This window comes from Antechinus flavipes, chromosome 1, assembly GCF_016432865.1.
Source record: "Antechinus flavipes isolate AdamAnt ecotype Samford, QLD, Australia chromosome 1, AdamAnt_v2, whole genome shotgun sequence".
NCBI lineage: Eukaryota > Metazoa > Chordata > Mammalia > Dasyuromorphia > Dasyuridae > Antechinus > Antechinus flavipes.
The window spans coordinates 152031749-152059253 of record NC_067398.1 but is presented as its reverse complement, the minus strand read 5'-3'; the positions used below and the strand labels follow the sequence as shown (position 1 = coordinate 152059253).

General features: G+C 34.8%; 1 protein-coding gene across 6 annotated transcripts in view; it reads right to left on the bottom strand.

The window, feature by feature from the left end:
• MAST4 (microtubule associated serine/threonine kinase family member 4) overlaps nucleotides 1-27505 on the bottom strand; it is an 802919-nt gene that overhangs the window by 7100 nt on the left and 768314 nt on the right. For 4 of the 6 annotated variants that reach the window (XM_051991523.1, XM_051991531.1, XM_051991539.1 and 1 more), the window contains 5 exons: nucleotides 22766-22966; nucleotides 19413-19642; nucleotides 18858-18980; nucleotides 2489-2625; nucleotides 613-794 (listed from right to left, as the gene is read on the bottom strand). In XM_051991523.1, the coding sequence (XP_051847483.1) occupies nucleotides 613-794; nucleotides 2489-2625; nucleotides 18858-18980; nucleotides 19413-19642; nucleotides 22766-22966 (873 nt within the window). The remainder of the gene's footprint in view (nucleotides 1-612; nucleotides 795-2488; nucleotides 2626-18857; nucleotides 18981-19412; nucleotides 19643-22765; nucleotides 22967-27505) is intronic. The other 2 variants (XM_051991547.1, XM_051991569.1) reach the window with 1 other exon arrangement.

Below are 27505 nucleotides of genomic sequence, written 5' to 3'. Positions count from 1 at the left end.
TAGACTGAGGCTGTGAGAGGTATACTAAATTGGTTACAATTATATAGCTAACTGGTTTCTGCAGCTAACAAAATTGGTATGTAACATTCCAGGCCCATATTTCCTCATATGTGTAAAGGCCCATTATTATTTTTAGTAATTATTTTAAAATATTTTATATTATGAGTCTAATCAGCTCTCTTTATCTGGCAACATAAGAGGGTCTATTCAACCCATCTCCTCAAAAAGCATGCTCTTTAAAAATATACACATATTTTATTTAATATTTTCCCCAATTACATGTAACAACAATTTTTAACATATTTGATTTTCCCTAATTGCATGTTAAAACAATTTTAACATTTTTTTCAAGTTTTGAGTTCCAAATTCTATCCCTCCTTCTTTTCTTCCCCCCTTCTCCCCAAGATGGCAAGCAGTAATTATACAAAACATTTCCATATTAGTCATTTTGTAACAATAATTTTCAACATTTGTTTTTAAAAATTTTGTTCCAAATTCTTTTCCTTCCTCCTACTTCATTAAGAAGGCAAGTAATTTGATATGTTATACAAGACTAGATATGCCTTCTGTGTGTTTCCATCTATCGGTTCTTATTTAGATGAGGTAACTCACCAGATGGAAAATCTGGAGTAGAACGGTAGCTTGGTGTAGGTGATCGGGGAGATAAGCTGTGAGTTGGGGACCCAGGGAGGCTTTCTCCAGATGAAAGAGAACGGTTTAAGCAGGAGAAACTTCGGCTAGTGTGGAGTAAAGGTGAAGGCTGTTTGGCTAGTTTTTTGAAGAGGGATCTTCGCCTAAAGAATAAATAGCAGCAAAAAAATCAGAAGACTTTGGGAGACAAATTCTCAACTTCTATTCCATCCCTCTCTCATGGTCTTATCTTTTCTAGCATAGTATATTCCTACTGCACAGTGTATTTCCCAGCTTCTTAAACTGTGGGTCATAACCCCATATAGGGTGTCATAATTAACTGAGGGGAATGCAAAAATTATGATTTATTATCACTAAATGTTTGATTTGTATGCCTATTAATATATCTATATACCCAGTCACATGAAAGGGATCATAAGTGAAAAAAGTTTAAGAAGCCCTGGTGTATTCAACACAACCAAGTTAATAGGGAGGCAAGTAAGCATCTTTGAGCAAGGTAGGGGTGAGGGATGGTAGAGATGGCACAGTGTGGAAACCATAGCCTTAGTAAAGAATAAGGTGCTATTTTCATTTCTGAAAAACATTTTAAGATATGAAACAGGGTGGGCAAGGCAGAAGAATTATAGCCTCCTTAAAACTATGTATAGTTCAGGTTTCACTGCTTAGTTCATAAACATTCTATATTTAAAAAGAGATGTGGAAAAAATGAGGCTGTTAAATACATTCAATTACTTATTTATTTGTTATTTCATTAAAAGGGCATCTTTTGCTTCTGGGCATATATCCAAAAATATAAAGAGGCACAATTTAATTAAGAAATACTGGAACGTAAATCCCTACAGAAAGAAAAGCCATTATCTCTACATGGGTAAATGTTTTTGATGGGATTACCCTGGGCAGGGAGCTTTATCCAATTCAAATTTTGCCAGGTGCTTCTTGCATTGGGTGGCACTCAAACATATGTAATAACAAGATAGGTTGTGCATTTAAAGTAGAAAAAAACAGGGAAGGAAGCTTATCACAGCAGAACCCCCTAGCAGGTAGAAAATCCAGACCATGATGATTTAGTACTCCCTAAAGCAGTAGATAACAGTTGGAAATATTCTGTCCATGCAGCTCAGCATTTCTAGCATAATATCAACTTTAGAATTTTGCATTTTTGATGTGTTTAAATGGGACCCTCCTCTTCCTGCCCTCAAAATGTTTTTATCTTAAATAGACACTGAAAGTGACAGACAGGATAGGAGTGACAGACAGGGCTGTGTCTGTGCTTTCCTGGGGATAGGAAACTCCTAGGTGAAGAAACTACCTTTGATTAAGGCCAGTCTTGAACACAGTAGTTAGATGATTTGCTCAGGGTCACACAGCCTGTGAAAGGTAACATTCGAATTCAGGACTTCTTGGCTTTGAGGATAGCATCCTATCTCTTGGGACAGTTAGATGGAATGCTGGTTAGAGAGCTAGGACTGGAGTCAGAAAGGTTTGAGTTCAAATCTAGCCTCAAATACATCCTAATTTTATAACTCTAAGCAAGTCAGTTAACTCCTACTGGGCTCAGTTTTGTTACTGTAAAATGGATATAACAATAGCATCTGCCTCCCAGGGTTGTTATGAGGGGAAAAAAATAAGGTAATACTTGCAAAGGGCTTAGCACAATGGTTGGTACAAAGTCGTTACTATATAAATGTGAGCTATTATTTATGAATTTTATTGGGAGAGGAGAATATAGGAGAGGAAGAATCACAAAATAAAAAGTATACATCAAATCTACCTTCACCCCCTCCCACCAAAAAAAAAAATAATAATATGGATTATACAAGATGAAAATTTAACAAACCTTTCTAGACTTTCTTTCTTTTTGGTCTTCTTACTCCGTCTTACCATCCTGCTCTTGTAGCTATTTCTTCGAGCTGGGCCTGTTTTGATTGATGTGTTTTCAAAAGGGGTTGTGGTGATTGACACCTTATTTCCACTCTATCCACCAAAAAAAAAAAAAATAGAAAAAAGGAAAGGATATTTATTCAGTGACTCAATGAGATCAGTACAGAGATAGGAATGTAAAGATAATAAATGTTCATATATGGTACATAAGAAAAATATTTTAATGATTGGAAACAATATTGTTTTCTTTTTTTTTTTCAATATAAGGGAGGACAAGAATGAGAGGAAAAGAAAATAAATGCTTATTAATTGAAAAAATAAACTTAAATTTAACAAAAGATACTATATGCTATATAAAGTGAATAGAAGGAAAATAATAACAGCAATATAATTAGTGAGAAAGTTGATGTAATCTATCTAGCAGTTCAGTTTTTCCATCCCACATTCCTGAGTCCTCTAGTATTTTCTTTATACTCTATCCTATCAATCTCCCTCCTTAACTCCTAGTAAAAAAGGTCAAGAATTCTCAATTTTTTAGCTGAACTTTTTTAAAAGACACCTTCTTCACTCTCAGCAAATATTCCAAGTTGTTGATGAATCTTAGAAATCTTTGCTAGAACTCATAGGACTAGGAGACAGTTTCTCTTTAAGTAGACAACCGAGAATTGTGTATATTTGTATTGGGTACTCTCAGGCATTCTATATCAAAATGTGTTTCACAGGGTCAAGGGACCAGGAGTAAACCTGCCTCTGTTAGCATTACAGGACTGAAGCCTGCATATGGCAATACCAGCACTCACCCAGCATCTTGGTAGCCTAAGAGAGAGTTATGTTTCTCTAAGGGGAGAGCTTCAACGGATATTTTGAAAACACTCTGGATATACTTAAGGAGAAAGGCATAAATGCTTTCAGAATTGTTACAAAAGTCACAGAAACTGCCTACCTAATAAAAGGACTATACAATATTTTACATGTCATGAGAAACTGACTTAATTGTTGCATTCACTTTGGCTGAGCATCACTTGAAAGTTTACTTATTATACTGTTGGGTAAATTGTGCATGTATACTCAACACATGGGAACATTCAAAAAGGAAGAGATATATAGTATACTCAATTTTGTGAATAATATATGTACAAATACTATAACTTGTCAATTAGGGAGAAAAAAATTGGTTCTAATTGAGAATTTATGTCTGTGTATCAATCAATCAATCAATTAGTAACACTCATTAAATGCTCAATGTGTGCTAGGAACATAGATAGATAGGCAGACAGAAAGAAAGATTTATACATATAGATAGAGATAGAAAATGAAGAAGTTTCTGCATTCAAGGGCATTGCTTTCTGTGTTCAAAGCATGTTCAAATACAAGTAAATAAAGGCCATAGATAAAGTAATTTTCTGAGGGTAGGAAGAAGGAGAGAGCAAAAGAACCCTAACACTTAAAGAATCAGGAGAGGTCACTTAGAAGCAGTGGCATTTCAGCTAAGTCCCAAGGGAGTAAGGGATTCCAAGAATCAATGGCAAACAAATAAAGTATTTCAAGTTCTGGGGTTGAGCCAAGATGGCAGAGTGAAGCCAGGGAGCTGCTTGAGCTCTCCCAGTTTCCCTCGAAAACTACATTAAACCAAACCTCTGAAAAGAGTCTAATAGAATTAAATCACTTTCCAACTGAAGATAGAATGGAAGGACTTCAAGAAAGTCAGTGTCACTGAAGTGAAAAGAGTGTTCAGCTCAGCTCAGACAGTGTCTAGGAAAGCCAGTTGAGAAGGTCTTAATCACAGCAGGTCAACAACTGAGACCCTCAGTCCTGGATCAAGGAGGCATCTCTAATCCCAGCACAGAAGGCAAATCACCAGCCAAGGAAGCCAAGTTGTTGCCTGGACGGATCAGATAAGACTACCTCTTACTCTGAGCAAGAAACCAAAAACCAAAAACAAGGGGCCCTTGTGCTCAAAGCCAAGGCTCAGAAAGCCATAAGAAGTTTGGGACAGCACCCCTTGTACTCAATCTTAGAACATAAAATAGAAAAAGAGAAAGAAAGAAAGAAAATGAGCAAGAAACAGAAAAGAACCTTAAGCATAGAAAGCTACTATGGTGATGAGGAAGATTAAAACACCAACTCAAACAATCAAAACGTACACAGGGGAAATCTCAAAGGATGATATGAATTGGTTTCAGGCCCAAAGGGTTTTCTTGAAAGCACTCATAAACTATTTTAAAAGGCAAATAAAACAAGTAGAAGAAAAATTGTGTTGGGGGGGGGGAGAATGAGAGGTATATGAGAGAGTCAACAAACTGGAAAAGGAGGGATAAAAATTGACTAAAATAAACAATTCCTTTTAAAAATACAATTGGCCAAATGAAAAAAGAAAAAAAAAATCCACTAAAGCAAGAAACACTTTGAAAAGTAGAATTAATAAAATGGAAAAATAAAAAGGGAAACAAGATAGTAGAGAGTATAAAGCTCTTTGAGCTCTTCCTGGCTTCACTCAGATCAATACTAGATCAAGCCTCCATATGGGTTTTGGAGTGACAGAACCAACAAATATTTAGAGTGTAACAAATTCCCAGCAGAAGATACTTTGGAAGGACTTCAGGAAAGATCCATCTCAATCAGGTGGGCTGTAGCCCAGCCCAGGCACAATTCAGTGCACAGAGATCCAGGGTGGGGGGAATTTAGTGAGAGGCTTGTAGTCAAAAAACAGCAGCATTGGCTACTCTGCCCTGGCTCAGAAGCTAGTGAATCATCAGATTAGCTGTGAAATCTCCAATATAACTACAGAAGGCAAATAGTGAGCCCCTGAATCTCAGTATAACAAAGGAGATTTGGCCCTGTCCACCCAGCAGCACCAAGTAAGAGCAGCTTGAAGCTACAATCACCTGTAGAGGAAGCTTGGAACAATTTCCTCTTTACCCCAAGTGCACACATAAACCTTTAAAAATGAGCAAAAAAGCAAGAAAAGCTCTGATCATACATAGTTTTTATGAAGACAGGGAAGAATAGACATCAAACCCTGAGGAAACTAAAGATATTTCCAGATGAAGCCTCAAAGGGTGATAGAAGTTGGTCTCTATGTCACAAGGCTCTCTTGGAAGAATTCAAAAGAGATCTTAAAAGAGAGAATAAAAATGGGGAAAGGAAATGAGAGCTCTGAAATAGGAAACACAGAAATTGTCTGAAAAAAAATCACTCCTTAAAAAATAATTTTGGCAAAATGAAAAAAGAAAGCAACTCCTTGAAGAACAGAATTTGTAAAATGAAAAAAAAATCAATGAACAAAACAACTCATTTAAAAGTTCAATTGTCCAAATGCAAAAGGAGATAAAAAAAAATCTAACTGAAGAAATAAATTCATTAAAATTAGAATTGAACAAATGGAAGTAAATGACTCAAAGAGACATCAAAAATCAAACAAAATAAAAAATGAATAGAAGAAAATGTAAAATGTGCCATTGTAAAAACAACTGACCTGGAAAACAGATCCAGGAAAGACAATCTAAGAATTATTGGACTTCTTTAAAACCATGATGAAACAAAGAGTTTGGACACATTTTTCAAGAAATCATCAAAGAAAACTGCCCTAATGTCCTAGAATCACAGGATAAATTGGCCATTGAAAGAATTCACCAATCACCTACTGAAAAAGTTGCTAAAATAAAACCTCTAAGGAATATTGTAACTAAATTTCAGAATTATCAGATCAAGGAGAAAATAATCCAAATATTGATGAGGTACAATCAAAATTACCTGGGACCTATCACCTTCCACTTTAAGGGATTGAAGGGCCTGGCATATGATATTCTAGAGGACAAAGGAACATGAAGTACAGCCAAGAATCAACTATCCAGCAAAATTAAGCATTATCTTTTGGGGAAAAATATGGACATTTATTTAAATAGGGAATTTTTATTTATTTCTGATGAAAAGACCAGAACTAAACAGAAAATCTGATCTTCAAATACAGAATTTAAGAGAAGCATAAAAAGGGAAAAAAGGAAGAAAAAACTATGTTTTTTAAAGGTTAAAATGTTTACATCCCTATATGGGAATATGACATGTTTAACTCTTAAGAACTGTATCATTGTTAGGGGTATAGTTGGAGAGTGTAGGTATAATTTGACTTTACTGTGATGATATAAAAAAAGAAACTAGAAGTGGAAAAAATATTGTGCTGAAAGAAGAGGAAAGATAAAATGGGGTAAATATTATCACATGAAGAGGCAAAAAAAAAAAAAAGATCTATTACACTTGTGGAAAAGAAGGGAGGGAGATGAGCATTGTGTCAAGCTTAATCTCATTGAGTTTGGCTCAAAGAAAAAATATCAGACATATTTAGTTTAATATAGAAACTTGTCTCATCCTATGGGGAAGTAGAAGGAGAAAGGGGAAAGGGAAGAGGAAGGAGAACAAAAGTTCAAGGAAAAAGGGATAAGAAAGAGGGGGGGCTATAAAAGGGAAGGGGAGAATGAGGGAAGTGGTGATCAGAAGCAAAATACTGGTGAGGAGGGTAATGAGGAAAGGAATGAGAAAAATAAAACTTGGAGGAAATGAGATGGTGGAAAATAGAGTTAGTAAATGTGAATGGGATAAACTCTCCCATAAAACAGAAGCTGATAGCAGACTGGATTAAAAGCCAGAATCCTACACTATGTTGTTTACAAGAAACACATTTAGAGCAGAGTGATACAAATGAAGGGGAAAAAAAAGTAAAAGAATGGAACAGAATCTATTATGCTTCAGCTGAAGTAAAAAAAAACAAACAAAAAAAAAACAGAGGTAGTTATCCTGATCTCCAATAAAGCAAACGCAAAAAAAAAAAAAAAGATCTATTTAAAAGAAATAAAGAAGGAAGCAATATCTTGTTAAAAGGTACCATAGATGATGAACTAATGATGAACTAATAACAATACTAAAATATATGTCTCAAGTGACATCACATCCAAGTTCTAAGAGGAGAATTTAAGAGTTACAAGAAAAAAATAGATAGCAAAACTATACTAGTACAGGATCTAAACTTTGCTCTATCAAAACTAGATAAATCAAACCCCAAAACAAACATTAAAAAAGTTAAGGAGATAAGTAGAGTTTTAGAAAAGTTAGGTATGATAGACCTTTGCAGAAAACTGAATGGGAACAGAAAGGAATGTATTTTTTTTCTCAGCAGTACATAAACCTACACAAAAATTGACCATGCATCAAGGCATAAAAATATCAAAATCAAATGCAGAAAAGGCAGAATAATAAATGCATTTTTTCCAGAACATGATGCAATGAAAATTACATGTCATAAAGGACCAGGGGAAAATAGACCAAAAAGTAATTGGAAACTAAATAATCTAATCCTAAACAAGAGTGGATGAAACAATAAATCATAGAAATTATTGATTTCATTCAAGAGAATGACAATTAATGAGATAACATATCAAAATTTATGCAGCCAAAGTTCTTAGGGGAAATTTTATATCTCTAGATCCTTACTTGAATATAATTGGTTAAGAGAAAACCAAAGAATTGGGTATACAATTAAAAAAGATAGAAAAAGAACAAATCAAAAACCTCCAATTAAATACAAATTTGAAATTATGAAAATAAAAGAGATTAATAAAATTAGAACGTAAGAAAACTATTGAATTAATAAACAAAACTAAGAATTGGTTTTATGAAAAAACCCAACAAAATAGATAAATTTTTAATTTGATTAGAAAAAGAAAACCAAATTGCTAGTATCAAAAATGCAAAGGATGAACTTTCCACCAATGAAGAGAAAATTAGAGTAGTAATTAGGAGCTATTTTGCTCATCTGTATGGCAGTAAATCTAAGTGAAATGGCTGAATACTTACAGAAATATAAATTGTCCAGATTAACAGAGGAGGAAATAAAGTATTCAAATAATCCAATTTTAGGAAGGAAATTGAACAAGCTACTAATCAACTCCCTAAGAAAAAATCTCCAGGACCAGATGGATTTACAAGTGAATTTTACCAAACGTTTAAAGAACAATTATCCCAATACTCTGCAAACTATTTGGAAAAATAGGGGAAGAAGGAGTCCTACCAAATTCCTTTTGTGACATAGATATGGTGAGGATAACTAAATCAAGTAGGGTAAAAAGAGAGAAAGAAAATTATATATCAAGTTCCCTAAGGAATATTGATGCAAAAAATATTAAATAAAATATTAGCAAAGAGATTACAGCAAATTTTCACCAGGATAATACATCACAACCAAGTGGGATTTATACCAGGAATGCAGAATTGGTTCAATATTAGGAAAACTATTAGCATAACTGACAATATCATTAAAGAAATTAATAGAAATCATATGATTGTCTCAATAAATGCAGAAAAACCATTTGATAAAATTCAATACCCATTTCTATTAAAATAGAGAACATAGGAATAAATGGAGTTTTCCTTAAAATGATCAGTAGCATCTATCTAAAACCACCAGCAAACATTCTACGTAATGGAGATAAACTAGAAGCATTTGCACTAAGATCAGGGATAACACAATACTGCCCACAATCACCATTACTATTCAATATTATATTAGAAATGTTAACCTTAGCAATAAGAGAAGAAAAATAAATTAAAAGAATTAGAGTAGGTAATGAGGAAACTTCTCATTCTTTGCAGATGATATGATGATATATTTAGACAATCAATTAAAAACTACTAGAAACAATTAACAATTTTAGCAAAGTTGTAGGACACGAAATAAATTCCCATAAAAATAAAATTTCTATATGTTACCAACAAAGTCCATTAGCAAGAGAAACAAAATTTAAAATAACTATAGATAATATAAAATATTGGGGACTCTACCTGCCAAGGCAATATCAGGAACTCTATGAACACAATTAAACTGCTGGGAAAATAGAAATATTATATAGCAGAAACTAGGCATTGACCAACACCTAGCACCCTATACCAAGATAAGGTCAAAATGGGTTCATGATTTAGACATAAAGAATAATACTATAAGCAAATTAGAAGAACAAAGGATAGTCTACTTCTCTCTGGAGAAGTAAGAAATTTATAGCCAAGAAGAACTAGAGTACAGTATGAAATGCAAAATGGATAATTGTGATTATATTAAATTAAAAAGTTTTTGCACATCAAAATCAATACAGACAAGATTAGAAGGGAAGCAGAAAACTAGGAAAAAATCATTACATCCAAATAAAGTCAGATCTAAACAACTGGAAAAAGATCTCTTGTTCATGCCTATGCCAAGCTAATAAAAATGGCAATTCTGTCTAAATTGGTTTACTTGTTCAGTGCCATACCAATCAAATTGCCAAAACATTACTTTATAGAACTAGGAAAATAATAACAAAATTCATCTGGAAAGACAAAAGGTTGAAAATACCAAAGGAATTAATGGGAAAAAAAATACAGTATCAAAATAGCAGTACCAAAGCTAAAACTATACTGTAATGCAGCAGTTTTCAAAACCATTTGATATTGGCTAAGAAATAAGAGTGATGGATCAGTAGAATAGATTAGATAAACATGACACAATAAGCAAGGCCTACAGCAATTTGATTAAACTCCCAAACTCCAATTTCTGGAATAAGAATTCACTATTTGACTATTGACAGTTGGAAAACTAGAAAATATGTCAGAAATTCACAGCACAGACCTACATTTCACACCCCATATCAAAATAAGGTCAAAAACAAAAACAAACCCACAAATGAATAAATAAAGGAATGAATAAATAATTAAAGGAATCAATAAATAAATAAAATGAAGTGAGTAGAACCAAGAGAACATTATACACAGCAACAACATGATTATGTGATGAACAATTCTGATGGATATGACTCTTTTCAACAATGAGATGATTCAGGCCAATTCCAATAGAGTTGTGATGGACAGAGCCATCTGGATCCAGAGAGACAACTGTGGGGACTGAGTGTGGATCACAACATAGTATATTTTTTATCTTTTTTGTTGTTGTTTGCTTGCTTTTTGCTTTTTTCTCATTTTTTCCTTTTTGATCTGATTTTTCTTGTGCAGTATGATAATTGTGAAAATATGTATAGAAGAATTGGACATGTTTAACATGTATTGGATTATTTGCTATTTAGAGGAGAGGATTGAGGAGGAGAGGGAGAATAATTTGGAACACAGGGTTTTGCAGGGATGAATGTTGAAGTCTATCTTTGGATATATTTTTCAAAATGGGAAGCTATTGCTTAATAAAATCTCAAAACCAGAAAAAAATAAAATGGAAAAAAATACAAATTAACTGAAGAAAAAAATGACTGAGATATCAAGAATCGTCAAACCAACTAAAAAGAACTTTAAAAAAAGTGGAAGAAAATGTGAAATGCCTCATTATAAAAAATAGTGAACCTAGAAAATAGATCCAGCAGAGACAATTTAAAAATTACTGATCTACCTGAATGTCATGACTAAAAAAAAAAAAAAAAGTCTGAATAGCATTCTTCAAGAGATCATTAAGGAAAACTTCCCTGATATACTAGAACCAGAGGAAGAAATAGTCATTGAAAGAATCCATCAATCACCTCCAGAAAAAAGATCCTACAAGGAACACCCCAAGAAATATATAATATTGCAAAATGCAAATGTAATCTCAAGGCAAGTAAAATATTTCAAGCAGTGGGGAAGGGAAGGAAAAGCTTATGCTGTGTACATGAAATAGAAAGTAAGCTAAAGAAATCTCAGTGGTAAAAGAAAACTGAGAACCACTAGGGTAGAGATTAGAAGATAAGAGCTTGGGCTTAGAGTCAGGAAAAGTCATCTATCCAAGTCCAGTTTCAGATACCTTACTAAATGTGATCCTGGGTAAGTCACTTAACTCTGTTTACCGCAGTTCTCTCATCTCTCAAATGAGCTGGAGAAGGAAATGATAAACCAATCTAGTACCTTTGCCCCCCCCCCCAAAAAAAAACCCCAAAACTTAAAATGGGATCAATTGGACACGACCACCAAAACAAAACAAAAAAAAAAAAACTTAACAACAGAGAGGAAAACCCAGAACCAATAAAATACAGCTAAGTCTATACCTCCTTCATGGAATGGTGAATATGAAAAGATGAAAAAGATGAGACAGTTAATCAATGGTAAGGGAAAGAATGAAAGTAAATCTATCAGCTCCTTGCTTATGAATTACTGTTTCTATTACAATAACTATCTTAAAGATTGATCATTGAAGCACCTAGATAGTACAGTGGATAGAGCACCAGCCATGGAATCAAAAGGACCTGAATTCAAATCTGATCTCAGACACTTGACACTTACTAGATATATGACCCTGGGTAAGTAACTTAATCTCAATTGGTTCATTCCTCCCCTCCAAAAAAATGATCCATTGTTGGAATCTCTTTAGACTCCATCTATCCTGTTTCAAGTCCCCTGCTTTAGTTGCCTAATACTTAAATATGCCTTTTCCCAAATGTGTTGAAGGAAGAACATATAATTCAGGGCAAATGGGATCAAATAGTACTTGATACAGTAACAAGGGTATTACTGACTACATTAAACTAGGATTTGCTATGGTCTCATCCATGTCAACACTCTGCCTTTTATAATATACATTAAACATCAGCAAAGCTACGACATTCTTTCCATTCAAATTCTTCATGGAATATAATTCGATTAAAGCTTTTTCAGACAACTCATCAGAGGAAACATTACTTATGAATAAAATATTTTTAAAAGCCTACATTTGTATAATCGCTGCATGCTATGGTTTGAATGAGATCATACTGCTTAACTTCAATGACAATTTCACAAGGTAGGGGACCTTAGCAAAGAAGAACAATAAGAACTCATTTTGAAGGACTCTAAGTTAAATTTCTGCCAAGATTTGTATAAATCTTTTTGTAATTTATGAAAGATCACCTTCAAGCATAAGGTTGTTGGGGTTCATCAATGTAGCCATGGCTTCACCTCCCTTTCACTTAGAAAATTTTAGGGCTTGAGAGAGAATATGAAGAAGCATAATAGTAGATCATTTTATCTACCAAAAATGTCTGAACCCAGATTATTTATGAATTGCTTATAAATGATGACTCACAACTCACAGTTTTAGAGGGTGAAAAGAATCTTATAAGTGATCTCATTCTATTTTCTCATTTTTCAAATAAGGAAAATAAGTCTCAGGGAAGATAAAGTACTGAATCCCAGAGTACTTATGAAAAAATACATACACTATGTATGGCCAAAGAGTAAAATGTCAAAAATGAATCTAGTAGTCTGTTAACTTTTTAATTAATTCAATTTCCCATTAAATTATCTAGATGATTAGTATAGAGCAGAGGGAAATTACTGGTTTCTTGAACTGCTCCAATAATTAGAAAGAGTCAAGGTAACTAATTTTTCAACTAATTCTGTAACTAGCTTTTCATATATGTTCTTGGGTCACTAAATGGCTATGTGTTTAATGTAATATAAGCAAAATGCATTCATTACTAGTCAGGGAGGTGCAGACATCACTATGGTTGTTGAAGTACTAAGGAAGAGTGATATCTATGGAATAAAGACCAATCCCTCTTCTTCTCTGGTCTGATATCCAAGGTCTCCCATAGTCTGGCCCTAAACATTATAAACTTTTATTGCTTTAGTTACATAAGGGCCCATTCACTACACCTAAATACTGTTTACGTTTTCCCTCTTTTCTGTAGTGTTCTACCTATTTTTGGTTTTCCCTGAAGAAGAAAAATACATGGCTAGGGTATTTCTGAGACAGTCTTAGGATTAATGAATACCAGAGGATAAGAGAAACATGGCTAGTGCCTGGGAAAAGCCCTCATTATGGACTAGAGAAGCTACCTTCAATTAAGCAACAGTAAAATTGATAAAGGTGCCTACTATGTAAAAGTCCTACTGTGTACAAGAGAAATCAGGTTCCATGGTGGATAGAGAACCTGAATTCAAATCTAGCTTCTGACATATACTAGCTATGTGATCCTGGAACAAATCAGTGCTATCCCTCCTAGGATAAGCTAATCACTTCTAAAGTTATCAACATGCTACCTAACACAACCTTAAATACTCAGAACCTCTCTTGCCTTCCTCAGCCTTCTATACCTTTTTCATTAGAGCAAAAATTGAGCTCGTTATTGTATCAACTCAATGGGATATCATGGCCCTGTGCCAGGTAGCCTGTGATGTCCTTCCTCCTCGTCTCTTCTTTCCAAATTCCTATTGTTTTAATAAATTGAAAGTTCCTTGAGAACAAGAATTGTCTTTCTTTTTCTTATTTGCATCCCCAGTATTTAGTTTTATGCCTGGCTCATAGTAGGCACTTTATAAATGTTTATTAAATTGAATTTATTAAATAAACAGTTGCTGGTGCACATTTGCAGAGTTTCCTTATCTGGAAAGTAGCTTCATATACTGATGAAATCTCAGGTCTACACACAACAAAGGCTTGCAAGGATCTGTGCAAGGTGCTTTATATGCAAAACCCAAAATAGTACAATCCATCTACCATCAAAAATTTTATATTCTACTGAGAACCAAATATATTATACATGATGACAAAGAGCACATTTCTTAATTCCTGTGTGTTTTACCCAGCCCTTCTAAACTTCTTAGTTCCTAGGAAACTTGGGATGATATAATGAAAATTTTAAACTTTTGGACAGTTAAGAGCATGACTGGTCACAATGTTTTTTTGGATTTAGTGAGTGCTTACATAGCAAAAATAATAATAGCAAGCATCTATACAGTGCTTGAAGGTTTGCAATTTGTTGCTGTTGTTCAGTCTTTTCAGTTTTGTCCAACTCTTCATGACTCCATTTGGGGTTTTCTTGGCAAAGATATTGGAATGGTTGGCTATTTCCTTCTCCAGCTCATTTGATAAATAAGGAAATTGAGGCAAATATGGTTATATGACCTGCCCAGGTCACATACCCAGTAAGTGATTGGGGCTAGATTTGTACCCCGTAAGAGGAGTCTTTCTAAGTCCAGGTCTAATACTCTAGCTCTCTAAAGGTTTGCAAAGCACTTTACAACTACAATTTTATTTTATTCTCATAACAAACCTGAGAAGTAAGTGCCATTGCACTTTACAGATAAAGAAATTGTGGCAGGCAGAGGTTAAGTGATTTGGTCAGCATCACACAGTTACTATGTATCTGAAGACACAGATTTTTCTGACTCCAAGTTTTAGAATGCTCTATCGGTCAGGGGTCCTCAAACTTTTTAAATAGGGGGACAGTTCACTGTCCCTCAGACTGTTGGAGGACCAGACTATAGTTTAAATAAAGAAACTTCATAGCCTGGGTGAGGGGGATAAACGTCCTCAACTGCTGCATCTGGCACATGGGCAGTAGTTTGAGGACCCCTGCAATCCTATTCTTGGTCCCAACCTACTTAGCAGCCCCTTTCGCATGTAGATAGGGCATCAGGGGTAGAAGGAAAGGAGATAATTTGTCAAACTCAGCATACCACATCCCTGACAGAATGATACAAGAAAGCAGATACCTCCTGTCATTCAATTAGTGACAGTGAAGACAGAACCATCAATGGTCAGTGCTAACCACTAAATAATTGCCTTTGCTCAGGAAATATCTGTCTCTTAAACATGTAAGTCCCAGCATGATTACACAGCTCACTGAGAAGATAATTAAACCCCTAGTTATTTTTTTTCATTTCATTATACTGATTCCCCCTCAATTCTCCTTTTATGTTCTTAGAAGCTGAATCATGTACTACTGATTCAACAGTGTGTAGTACTCCACAGCTCCAAGGAAAACAAAATGATTATATCATGTTTATAAGCAAATTCAATGACACATAGTGACTTTCTATTTGTCTACTCTAGTGAATGAAGGCTGCCTCGAGGTGCTTTGCCCCAGCCAGGGTTTGGAAAGGAGCTCTGAACTAAGCCACTCTTTCCTTATTTTAAATATCTGATTCCTATTTGGGACTAGAATGGCAAATCAAAGTACTACAGAGGCCCCAGAGCTCTATAGTTATACAGGACTGAAAGGGCTAATGATCTTTAAAAAAAAAAAATACTTTTGTCACAAAGGCAGCCTGTATACAGGATAAATAGCTCTAAAGGACTGTCTTTTGTGTTCAAAGACCAGGATTTTCACATCCCTTCTGTCTTGTACTAATGTTTCTAGGAATTTATTATGTTTTAAATCCATTAAAATAGATTTTTAAGATCTTCTATTATTTCATCAGCAATATTTAAAAAAAAAAACTAAACCGAATATGTTATTTGGGCCAATTTTTTCACTGCTGTCAATCTAAAAATGGATTTGACCTATTTTCTCTTTAGCTATACCTATTTTCCATAATTGGTATTACACGTTTACTATACCACCACCATGAATTCTAAAGGCAGTTCCATTTACCAGCAAACATCTGCTGATCTCATCTCACAGTTTTATTGATACTCTTTGTCTGGATCTACAGAATAATCTACTTTTTAAATAAAGCTTTTTATTTTCAAAACACATGCATAGATAGTCTTCAACATTCAACCTTGCAAAACTTTGTGTTCCATTTTTTTTCTTCTTTCCATCCCCCCATCCCTTCCCGTATATGGCAACCAATCCAACATATGTTAAACATGTGCTATTCTTCTATTCATATTTCCAGTTACTAAGCTGCACAAGAAAAATTATATCATAAAGGAAAAAAATGAGAAAAAAACAAAATGCAAGCAAACTACAACAAAAATGTGAAAATATTATATTATGATTCACAGTCAATCCCCACAGTCCTCTCTCTGGTTGCAGATGGTTCTCTCCATGATAAGACGATTAACTGGCCTGTATCACTGACCTGTATCACCTCACTATTGAAAAGAGCCATGTCTATCAGAACTGATCATTGTATAATCTTGTTGCTATGTATAATGTTCTCTTGGTTGAACTCACTTCACTTAACATCAATTCATGAAAGTCTCTCCAGGTCTTTCTGAAATCATCCTATTGATTATTTCTTATAAAACAACACAGGATAATCAACTAAGGAATCCAGAAAGTCACAAGAGAATGTGGCCCTTTAGAAGAATATTGCTGTATACTAGACAGTGTTCCAACTTGGAAGAATCATAATTAATAATGGAACTCCCTAAGTCAGGAGTGCAGCCATCACATAAAAGGATAATGGGTTCTAAAATAACTGTTGATAATAGAAAATATTTGGGAATTTATCTGGCAAGGTAAAGTCAGGAACTATATAAGCAAAACTACAAAATACTTTCCACACAAATAAAGTCAGATCTAAACAATTGGAAAAATATCAAGTACTTGTGGATAGTCGAGCAAATATAAACAAATTAGAAGAATAATTTATCTCTCAGATTTGTGGAGGAGGAAGGAATTTATGACCAAAGAAGACACAAGAGATCATTATTGATCATGAAATAGATTTTTTTGTTATATTAAATTAAAAAGTTTTTGTACAAACAAAACTAATGCAGACAAGATTAGAAGGAGGCAATAAACTGGGAAAACATTTTTACATCCAAAGGATCTGATAAAAGCCTCATTTTTAAAATATATAGAAAATTGACTCAAATTTATAATAGTTGAAGCCATTCTCCAGTTGAAAAAATGGTCAAAGCATAAAAACAGACAATTTTCAGATGAAGAAACTGAAACTATTTGTAATCATATGAAAAGTGCTCCAAATCACTATTGATCAGAAAACTGCAAATTAAGACAACTCTGAGATACCACCACATACCTGTCAGATTGGCTAAGATGCTAGGAAAAGATAATGATGGATGTTAGAGGGGATGTGGGAAAACTGGGACACTGATACATTGTTGGTGGAGTTGTGAATGAATCCAACCATTCTGGAGAGCAATTTGGAACTATGCTCAAAAAGATATCAAACTGTGCATAACCCTTTGATCCAGCAGTGTTTCTACTGGGCTTATACCCCAAAGAGATACTAAAGAAGGGAAAGGGACCTGTATGTGTCAAAATGTTTATGGCAGCCCTGTTTGTAGTGGCTACAAGCTGGAAACTGAATGGATGCCCATCAATTAGAGAATGACTGAATAAGTTATTGTATATGAATGTTATGGAATATTACTGTTCTGTAAGAAACAACCAACAGGATGATTTCAGAGAAGTCTGAAGTGACTGACCTACATGAACTGATGCTAAGTGAAGTGAGCAGAACCAGGAGATCATTGTACATGGCAACAAGACTATACAGTGATCAATTCTCATGGACGCGGCTCTTTCCAACAATAAGATGATTGAAACTAGTTCCACTTGTTCAGTAATGAAGAGAGCCATCTATACTCAGAGAGAGAACCATGGGAATGAAGCATGTTGGGGTTCCTTTTAAGAAACATCCTATTGATCTGCGATTCCTTTTAGATTCCCAGCCCCTTCTGACTGAGACATTTCCTCCCAGACAGGTTGCCTTGCCAGAACCTTTATTCACAAATCCTGGTCAAAAAGCATCCCTTTGAATTCCAATAGGAGATTGGGGCTTGTCCCAGCTCCCACTGGTTCTGATCTGCTCCGGTTGTCCCAGCCCCAATTCTGACTTGCTTGGGCTGCCCAGCTCAGGCTTCCCAACCCCCACTAAGATACCCAATATAACAGCTTCCATCAATTAAAGTCTTTGCAGATGGACCTTGGCAGCTCCCTTTGCTGCCAGGATTTTCTGTCTACTGAGAACTGCATTCTCAGTGCAAAACTCTTATTTTCCATAGATCTGCCACTATAGAAGTCAGTCTCTGGGTAAGCTGAGTTCTATCTAACAATAAACTTTCATTTTGCAACTAATATTCAGGAATGAGTGAATTCTTTCACTCCTAGAACCTGCAGCCAATTTAATGGGGATTCTTAATAACTTCTTACAGCCACTAACCTGTAGACACCAGGAATCTAGACCACTCTAAACCTCATCAGGAACAGAATGTGGAACACAACATAGCATTCTCACTCTCTCTATTGTTATTCGCTTGCATTGTGGTTATTTTTTCAGTTTTTCTTTTTTTTCCTTCTTGATCTGATTTTTCTTATGCAACAATTGTATAAATATGTGTGTGTGTATATGTGTGTGTGTGTGTGTGTGTGTGTGTGTGTGTGTGTATTGAAGCTAAAATATATTTTAACATACTTAACATGTATTGGACTACCTGCCATCTAGAGGAGGAAGTGAGGGGAAGGAGGGGAAAATTTGCAACAAATGGTTATGCAAGGTTCAATGTGGGAAAAATTATCCATGCATATGCTTTGTAAATAAAAAGTTTCAAAAAAAAAAAAAAAAAAGAAAAGGATAATGGGTGAGGAGTGAATGGGATACAAGTGTGATCCAAATCAGGATTTCTGGTCCACAATGGATACACATACCTTTAACAGGAGTTCAATGACTTCCGTGTGTACAAGTCCATGCACTGGCTCTCCATTGATGTGAGTGATCAGATCTCCAGCCTTCAGTCCTGCTTGATATGCTGGACTCCCTTCTTCCACATTCTGAGGGCCAAGAGAAGAGTACTTATTTGCTAAGTAAAACTTACAATCCCCTATCAAAGGGATTCAGAGGAGAATGCGGCTTTTTCACAAAAAGGTTAAAGGACTCTGACCAATGATATGACCAATCAGGATTCCAGAGAACCATGGATGAAGCTAGCTATTTGTCTCCTGAGAAATGATGGACTCAGGGTGCAAAAGGATATATTTTGAGATGTAAGCAATATGGGACTTTGTTTTGTGTATATCTGCATTTGTTATAAGCATTTATTTTTCAAGGTATGACTGTAGGGGAAATGGGAAAGAAATAATGTTTTAAAAAATTAACAAAAAAAGGGAATTAAATGTCATCTTATTTTCCTAATTTTTGTTGCCCAAAATATATATTCACTTTCCAATTCAATCAAAAAAAAATTAAAATACCATGGTTCTTACCCAAACTATATGATGAACTGTATAGATGTCACTGTCACCAACATACACTCGAATGGCCCGGATGGTGAAACCAAATTTTTTTCCTGAACTATGGATCACAATGGGCTGGTGGGGACTTGCAGAAGCTGCTGAGGAGTCTCGACTTGGGGAAGAATCTCGGGAAGAGGAAGGGTCGGAGGACAAGGAATGGGGAGACATTGGACTTCCCAGGGGAGAAACACCAAACATATCTGCAACAAAGAACCCACCTGTCAAAGTCAATCCCAATCATATAAAACATAAATAGCCATAATCATAAGAAATGAACTCTTAGAAGAGGTTTGATTGAGTGATTGATCCAGCCACCCCAGATACACCCGTTTCAATGAAATGGAAGAAAATAGACAATGAAAACATTGAAAACTGGCATTGATCTAAAAAATGTCACTATCAAATGTACCGTATAATTTTGAAACTATTACTATTCATACTAATTTTTTCAACTAATACCTTCAATTTAAAAACAAATTCCCTCTCCTCCCTTAAATATTTTGATAATAATGTACACAAAAATTTTTTTTTATTTTATTTTGGGGCTGTTCCAATGAGCTTCAAGATGTTGGTCTTTTTATTGCTTAATTAAGAGGAAACATGAAATCACTTGTTTTGAAGCAAATCTTACACAATGAGCATTAGACAAGCGACACTAATAGCTGCCAACATTTCAAATTTTAAACTTAGCAACTTTAATAATGTTAATAGTAGGTTTTTTTTTCCTTCCAAACACAAAACAAAGAAAACAACTTAGCAGCAGCTTTAAGTAATGATTTTGAGTATCAAAAGACAGTTGTGATTATATAATTTATCAGGAAGCTCAGAAATACTGGTGCCTATATAAAAGAGTACTTCATTGCCATGGCAATAAAATGACTGGTTTTCAAGGTGTTACTCTTGACACCAATAATCTGATTCCACACAGATGAAAGAAATGGAAATTATTTAAGAAGTGTTTAGTTAATTCTCATATTCTCATTCTCTGTCTCTGTCCCCTTTTCTTCCTTCCTTCCTTCTTTTCTTCCTTCCTTCCTTCTTCTCTTCCTTCCCTCCTTCACTCTCTTCTTACCTTTCTTCACTACCCTTTCAAAAAATACTTTTTTTCCTATAAGCAATAGGACTGGTATCTAGATCTGTGATTTCATTGGGACAGAGAACTCCCAGGTGAACAAACTACTTCTACTAAGATAGGTTGTCATCTTCCCTGCAATTTACAATTTTAGAGAATTGTCTAGAGGCCTGAGAAAAATGTTGGTTTCTCAGGTTCATATAGCCAGTATTTGTCAGAGGCAGAATTTGAATGTAGTTCTCCTTGACTTCCAGGTCAATGAACCACCTTCCCCTTTGCTAGATGATGCTATCTTATATCTTGGTTCTGATTCATTAACTTCTCTGGTCTAATCAGAGCAATATTTTATAGCTGGATTTATGGTTATGGAAATATTCAGGAAGGAATACATTTAAATAGGGCTTTAAAGTTTGTAAAAACACTTTACATAAATTATTTGATTTCATTTCACATGCAACTTAAGGGGCTGAGGAAGAGCAGAAACGGACAGGTAAAATATTCCTAAAGTATCTGGTAAGAGTGTGTGTATGTGTATGTACCACACATACATACATACATATATATACATATATATATATATATATATATACTCTTACCAGACATATATATTTATTTGTGTGTAAATTTATATATGTGTATTTATATACATATTGTATGTATATTTTATGTTTTGTATGATTTCACATGAATAATAGGTATTATGTTGTTTACTTCCTCAATGGCTTTAGGAAGGACTAGGAAAGAATTTTGGAATTCTAAAAATTCTAAAAAAAAATGCAAATAAGAGTATATATGCAATATATATGATATATATATACATTTATTTGTGTGAATGTATATATATATATGAATAGATATTTATAGATACACCTACATATACACTCAAAAAAATTCATTTTCATAATTAAGAAGCAATGTGGTATCACTGGATAAAGTGAAAGATGTGCCGCAGAGGAGACTTGAGTTCAAATTCCATTTCTGACATTCTTACTAGCTGTGCAGCCATGCACAAATTACTAAATTACCTTAAGTTTCCTTGTCTTACAAAATAGAGACACTAAAATCTATATGACCTCCCTCAAATGATTATTGGGAGGCTCAAATCAGATAATACATACAAAGCCTTCTGCAAATCTTCAAATGCCATATAAGTGCCAGTTGTCATTATTATTATTACTGGAAGAAAAGAAAATCTAGATCTCTACTTATCCTCTTTCCCAAACCTTTACAGCTTAAGGTGTCATTCATCACCTGGAATCCCCTTTCTCTCTAGACTAGTCACATCACACCCACCTTTTCTTTCAAGCACCACTACCATTTGCTTGTGGTTTATAGAAACACAGAATTATCTTTTGCAGCTCTGGGAGGATATTTATGACAGCAAACTGAACTTAGAATGAGCATGTCAATGAACTGCAAATAAGGGGATCAGAAAAGCATATACCAAGTTTCTCTCTACATTTGTGTGAATATAGAAAGTGGAAAACATTCTCATCCTATAGAGTCTGTATTATTTCCAATACAAGCCATCTACTAAGTTATTCCATTCCTTTGGCATCTTGTATCTCCTTTATGCCTGGTAAGTCATAAACATTACCACCTCTGTCCTTTCCACCTCTGGAGGTGGAAATACATCAGGGATTTCTACAATTATTCACTGATGATAAAATTAGGCCCTTGAAAAACAGCTCCCTAAAAGAAAACAGTTTCTCCAGATTGTACAAGCATGCAAATATACTGAAGGCAAGATGAGACATCACAGATCAATAAATCAACAAAGGAAAACTTAATTCCCACACTGTCTGATTCATGGTATCACAGTGTTTCCCCACGACTGTTTCCTATTAAAATGAGGAAAATCATCCTTAGTTCCCAGACAAGGATACTGCCAGCTGTTTTGTGACATGTAAAAATGCATCTGTGCAGATCTCCACATGTGAACTGCAAGGATTCACAGTGAGAAAACACAGTTACTCTCATGACATGTTGGTCTAAAACTGACAGGAATTTAAAGGCTTCATTAAAAGGTAGGATCTTGATTCTTTTCCCCCCAGTTGAAGAAAGGAAGGGACACACAAACATAAGGAAATAAGCCACCAAGTGCTCTATGGGAATGACAGGGGTCAGGAGATAAAAAGTTCTGACTCTATTCGTGCCGAAAGAAATCTCACATTTTGATCAGCGTTCCAAATGGGGTAAGAAGGGAGCATGCACAAACCACAAGATTTCATGCTAATAGATTTATCTCTACCTCCTGGGATCATGAGGGACAGAGCACTGGCAGAAAGGGACTTTGTGACTTTCCCAGAGATTTTCTTTTTCTCTGTGCTTTCTAATCGCTGACGAGCCATTTGAGAAGCGGGTTCACTGGATGGCTTTGAGGAATTATCTGTACTGTCCACACACTCGCTCCTTCCATTTATCTGATCCAAATGCTCTGAAAAACTTCCAACTGTACAAAGAAGAAGGGATAAACACATTCAGGAAAACCATAGATTGTGCGATGGCAGGAGAGAGAGAGAGAGAGAGAGAGAGAGAGAGAGAGAGAGAGAGAGAGAGAGAGAGAGCGCGAGAGCTAGAGAGAGGGGGGGGGGGACAACAATAGCTGAGAAACATTCCATCTTGCTAATGGGTTTATAAAATGCCAGGGAAACATTAGAACACAGAACAAGGTGTTGTACAGCAAGGTGAAGGAGGAGAAGAAAGAATAGGAAGGATTCTGCCTTATCCATGGATGAATTTGTCCCCCACTCTGGTAACAATAATTGCACTATAGTAGAAAGGGGCTTAATTTGTGATTTTATTGATATTTGGAATCCCCAGGTGAGAGAACCTCCTCTACCAGTGTAATTGCCATCTAGCCTGCAATTTGCATTCTTAGAGAATTACCTAAGTCATTGACAGAATGACTCATGCAAAGAGGTACAGTCATGATCTTAGACTACTATGTCACAATGACTCTTATAATGGAAAATAATTTCCAATGAAATATTCACATTTTTTATTTTCAAACCCATTCCATGTCATCTGTAAGGAAAACCCTTTTCTGTATCACAAGAAATACTGCTAAAAACCAAACATTTGGATTCTCTGAGGATACATCAAACTCCATAGACTAAACGGAATCTATCATCCTTTCCTCCTATCTTTCCCACAGGAAAGCTGCTTTTCCTTCCTGATTCTCAATTTTTGTTGATGTATCCTTCTGACATGGGATAATCTTGGACTTTTCCTTTTCTCCCATCCCTCATCACCAATCAGTTTCTAACAAATACTGTGGATTTGAGTTCCATCATATGACAACCTACAAAGTTGTCACCAAGGAAGACCTCCTTCCCTCTGTACTCCTATCTGTACTAAAGTAATAGCCTCTACCTATCTAGTGTTGTTTCTAATCTTCCTTACCCCCAAAATAATTTTTCTATTGCATAGTATATCACTTCCATGCTCAAAAAATTTTAGTGGCTCCCTACTATCCATAAAATATAATATAAAATTCTGCATGGAAACCACCTCAGTCTCCTCTTTTTTTCCATTAATGGATACAAACTTCCTGTTCTCTTTCTCCCCCTCATAATTTATAATTTAAGGAAGTCTTTCAAGAATTTCAATTTTTATTTCTCATACAAAAAGGAACAGAATCATATTAGTATATTTGCAGTTTTTTCCTTAAATTATAGAAAGCTTTAAAAAAGACCCTCAGAACATGGCAGATAACAGATTCCTTTATATTAAATGTCAGATGACTTTGAGCATGCCTCTCTGAGTCTAAAGTTATATGTGTGTATACATACACATATCAATATAAACATATACACTTATGTATATACATACATAAATATTTTATTTATTTATTTATGTGTACATATCCCCCTTATCCTAGATTGTCTCTAAAATAGAGAGGGAAATGGTCATTTTTAAATAATTAATGAATTTTAACAAAGAGAAATATTCAACACATTCAGTTATTTCCTAGACTACATTCATCTATCAAGGTGAATAATCTATTGTGACAAGTCCTGGTTTCCTTTTGAAATTACTTAGGACATGAGAAAATAATGTTTTAAAATTTACTTAATCATAACATATGGTCCCATTTTTAAACTGAGGATTTCAGACTTCATTCCCTCATCCTTTGGGTAACAGATGTTTATTGAAGGTCATTTGCTCTCTGCCACCAGAGGTCTCCTTTCTGGGTGTGATATGATAATGTCATGCTGGAGTGGGGTAGAATGGATGGAAGGCTTCAGAAGACAAGGTTACTTAATGTAGACTTGATTTTTAAAAAGGCACATTGTCTGGAGAAGTGACAAATCTTCCAAGTCTACCGAAGGGCAGACCCTCACCTTTTCACTCATAAATTATTATGCTTGGCTGGATTTTTTGCTAATCATTGATAACACTTCCTCTCCTCCACAGAAGGAGTATTCATAATCTTATTTGAATTTCCAGGGGCCACGAAACAAAACTCCCTTGTGGTTATCACCTTGAGGGTACCCAATCCCTATAACTACCTAAAATCATATTAAAACACCCAGCCAAACTAAAAGTGAGAGACAAGTACTTTTTAATTGCTTAGCAGTTGAAAAGAAAACTTGACTAAGAATTATTTATAGGATATTAGATCTAGAGCTACAAAGGACATCAGGGGCCATCTAGTCGGATCTCCTCTTTTTATATATGACCATAGTTCTAGAATTAGAAGAAATCTCATTGGCTATCTAGTTCAACCCTCTGAAGAGCTCATGCTCTCTTTGTTTTCTAAACTTTATTTTTATCTGCACAGTTAATCTATGGGTCTTCCTAGGTGAAGTTTTGCTTACCCACTTATTTTAGTCTGATCTAAGGAAATCATGTGGGAGTCTGGAGCTGAACTATAATCTGCCTTACAATGAATATGGTGTTTTAAGTTTCATTTATTTCCATTTGATCCAATTAAATTAAAGGGCCAATGAAAAAAGATACCTTTATGAGATATAAGCCTTTTTATTTTTTATAAATAACTAAATCAAACTATATTGCTCTTTGTACTTTGTTCAATCTTTATCATTTTTATCTATAATGTATAGTAATAGTTAATTCTGCTATAGCATTTTAAAGCTTTCAAAGCACTTATCTTTATAACATATCTCTGAGGTAGATGCTATCACCTCCATTTTAATTGTTGGGAGGTTTAGAAATGCTAGAATTAGTTTATTGATTTTTTTCAATTTAAATTTTATTAAGGAAACGGAGAAAGAGACTAATTGCTCAAGGTCTTACTGTAAATATGTATCAAAGGCTTAACCTGAATTCAAAGCTTTCTGACTTGGAAACATATAGTAGAATGAATATAGAAACCTACATAAAGAGAGCAACAGACCCAAATATGTATGGATAAATTCAATAAGACTATAAATAGAAGTATGATAAATAACTGCTTTGGGACAGCTAGGTGACACCACAGTATACAGAGTGCTGGGCTGGAGTCATGAAAACTCGTCTTCCTGAGTTCAAATCTGGCCTCAGACACTTATATCTGTGTGGCCCTAGACAAGTCACTTAATCCTGTTTGCCTTAGTTTTGTCATTTGTAAAACGGGCTGGAGAAGAAAATGGCAAATTTCAGGATCTCTGCCAAGAAAACCCCAAATGAGGTCCCAACGAGTTGGAAACAAGTGACATCAAACAATTGCTTTATCATATATTAACTTAAGAATTTTTTGTAGCTATCCCACATCTTAATCAACAGAATGAAGAATATAAGACTAGGATATTGTAACTGCAATAAATGCAATATTTTTCTTGTAATTGATATTAGATAACATTATAGAAATCAGTAAGAAGAGACCCTCAGAACATCAAATATAAGGGATTCATTAATAGTTTTAATTAGCCAGTGGATTTGGACATCTCTATGACAATGGATTTTTATTTTAATTTTCCATTAACATATTCAGATTCAAAATCAACTGGACAATGGGGAAAAAAAGAGCAAATATTCTGTACATACTCAGGTACTGGAAAACAATATTAGGGTTTCTCTGTGTTTGTGTCTCCTTCCTCCATGTGTGTGTGTTTGTGTGTGTGTGTGTGTGTGTGTGTGTGTATCTCTGTGTCTTTCTGTCTCTCCCTCTCTGTGTCTCTATCTATCTCTATCTTTATGTATGTTTCTGTCTCTCTCCTCTTTCTCTTTCTCCCTCTTTTTTCTCCTCATTCCCCTTCCAGCCTTTCAACTTTACCTATTTAATTTATATAGCACTGGATAGGAGATTTACTTTTTTGTCTACTGACAGTAGATAGTGTCACCTTAATGTTCTCTAAATGTCAAATCTCTGTGTGTGTGTGTGTGTGTGTGTGTGTGTGTGTGTGGTGTATGCAAACATGCACGAGATGGTAGAGCCATATAAAAATCAAGGAATTTAATTTTATGACAGTCACGGTCGTCTGATTCTCTAATTATCCTTGGCAATGAGTAGCTGAACTCATCTCCATTCTGGGCAGCCCTTCAGGTCTTTGATTATTTTTAGTGTGGGTATGGGGGAGAGAAAGAAAGGGACTAAGAAATAAGGTAGTTTTAATCAATTAATCTAAATGCATGGCAGGGCTTGGGATGGATATTTTCAAAATTATGAAAGTGATCAATCAAAACCCTGAGACTCTCTTCTTCTCCTCCCCATTCCTATTACTCAGTAGGACTGACAGGGCAAGAGGTAATAAGCAACTTACACATTAAGAATCAATTATAAACAGATGTGAATATATAGTATAAAATAAAGTGGTAAAATATGAAAATAGTAAAGATTCATTTGAATGGTTTGAGAAATAAAGGCTTAGTAATAAGGACAGAAAAAATTAACAATCATTAAAAAAAACTACCAATGTTTGAAGATATCCAGCAAAAAAGAGGGAAGAAAAGAACTGAAGAGGATAGGGTTATAAGTTCATAGAGTCAAAGATTTAGAAGGAGAAGCCGCTTATTTTATAGATGAATTAACTGAAGTCTTGGAAGT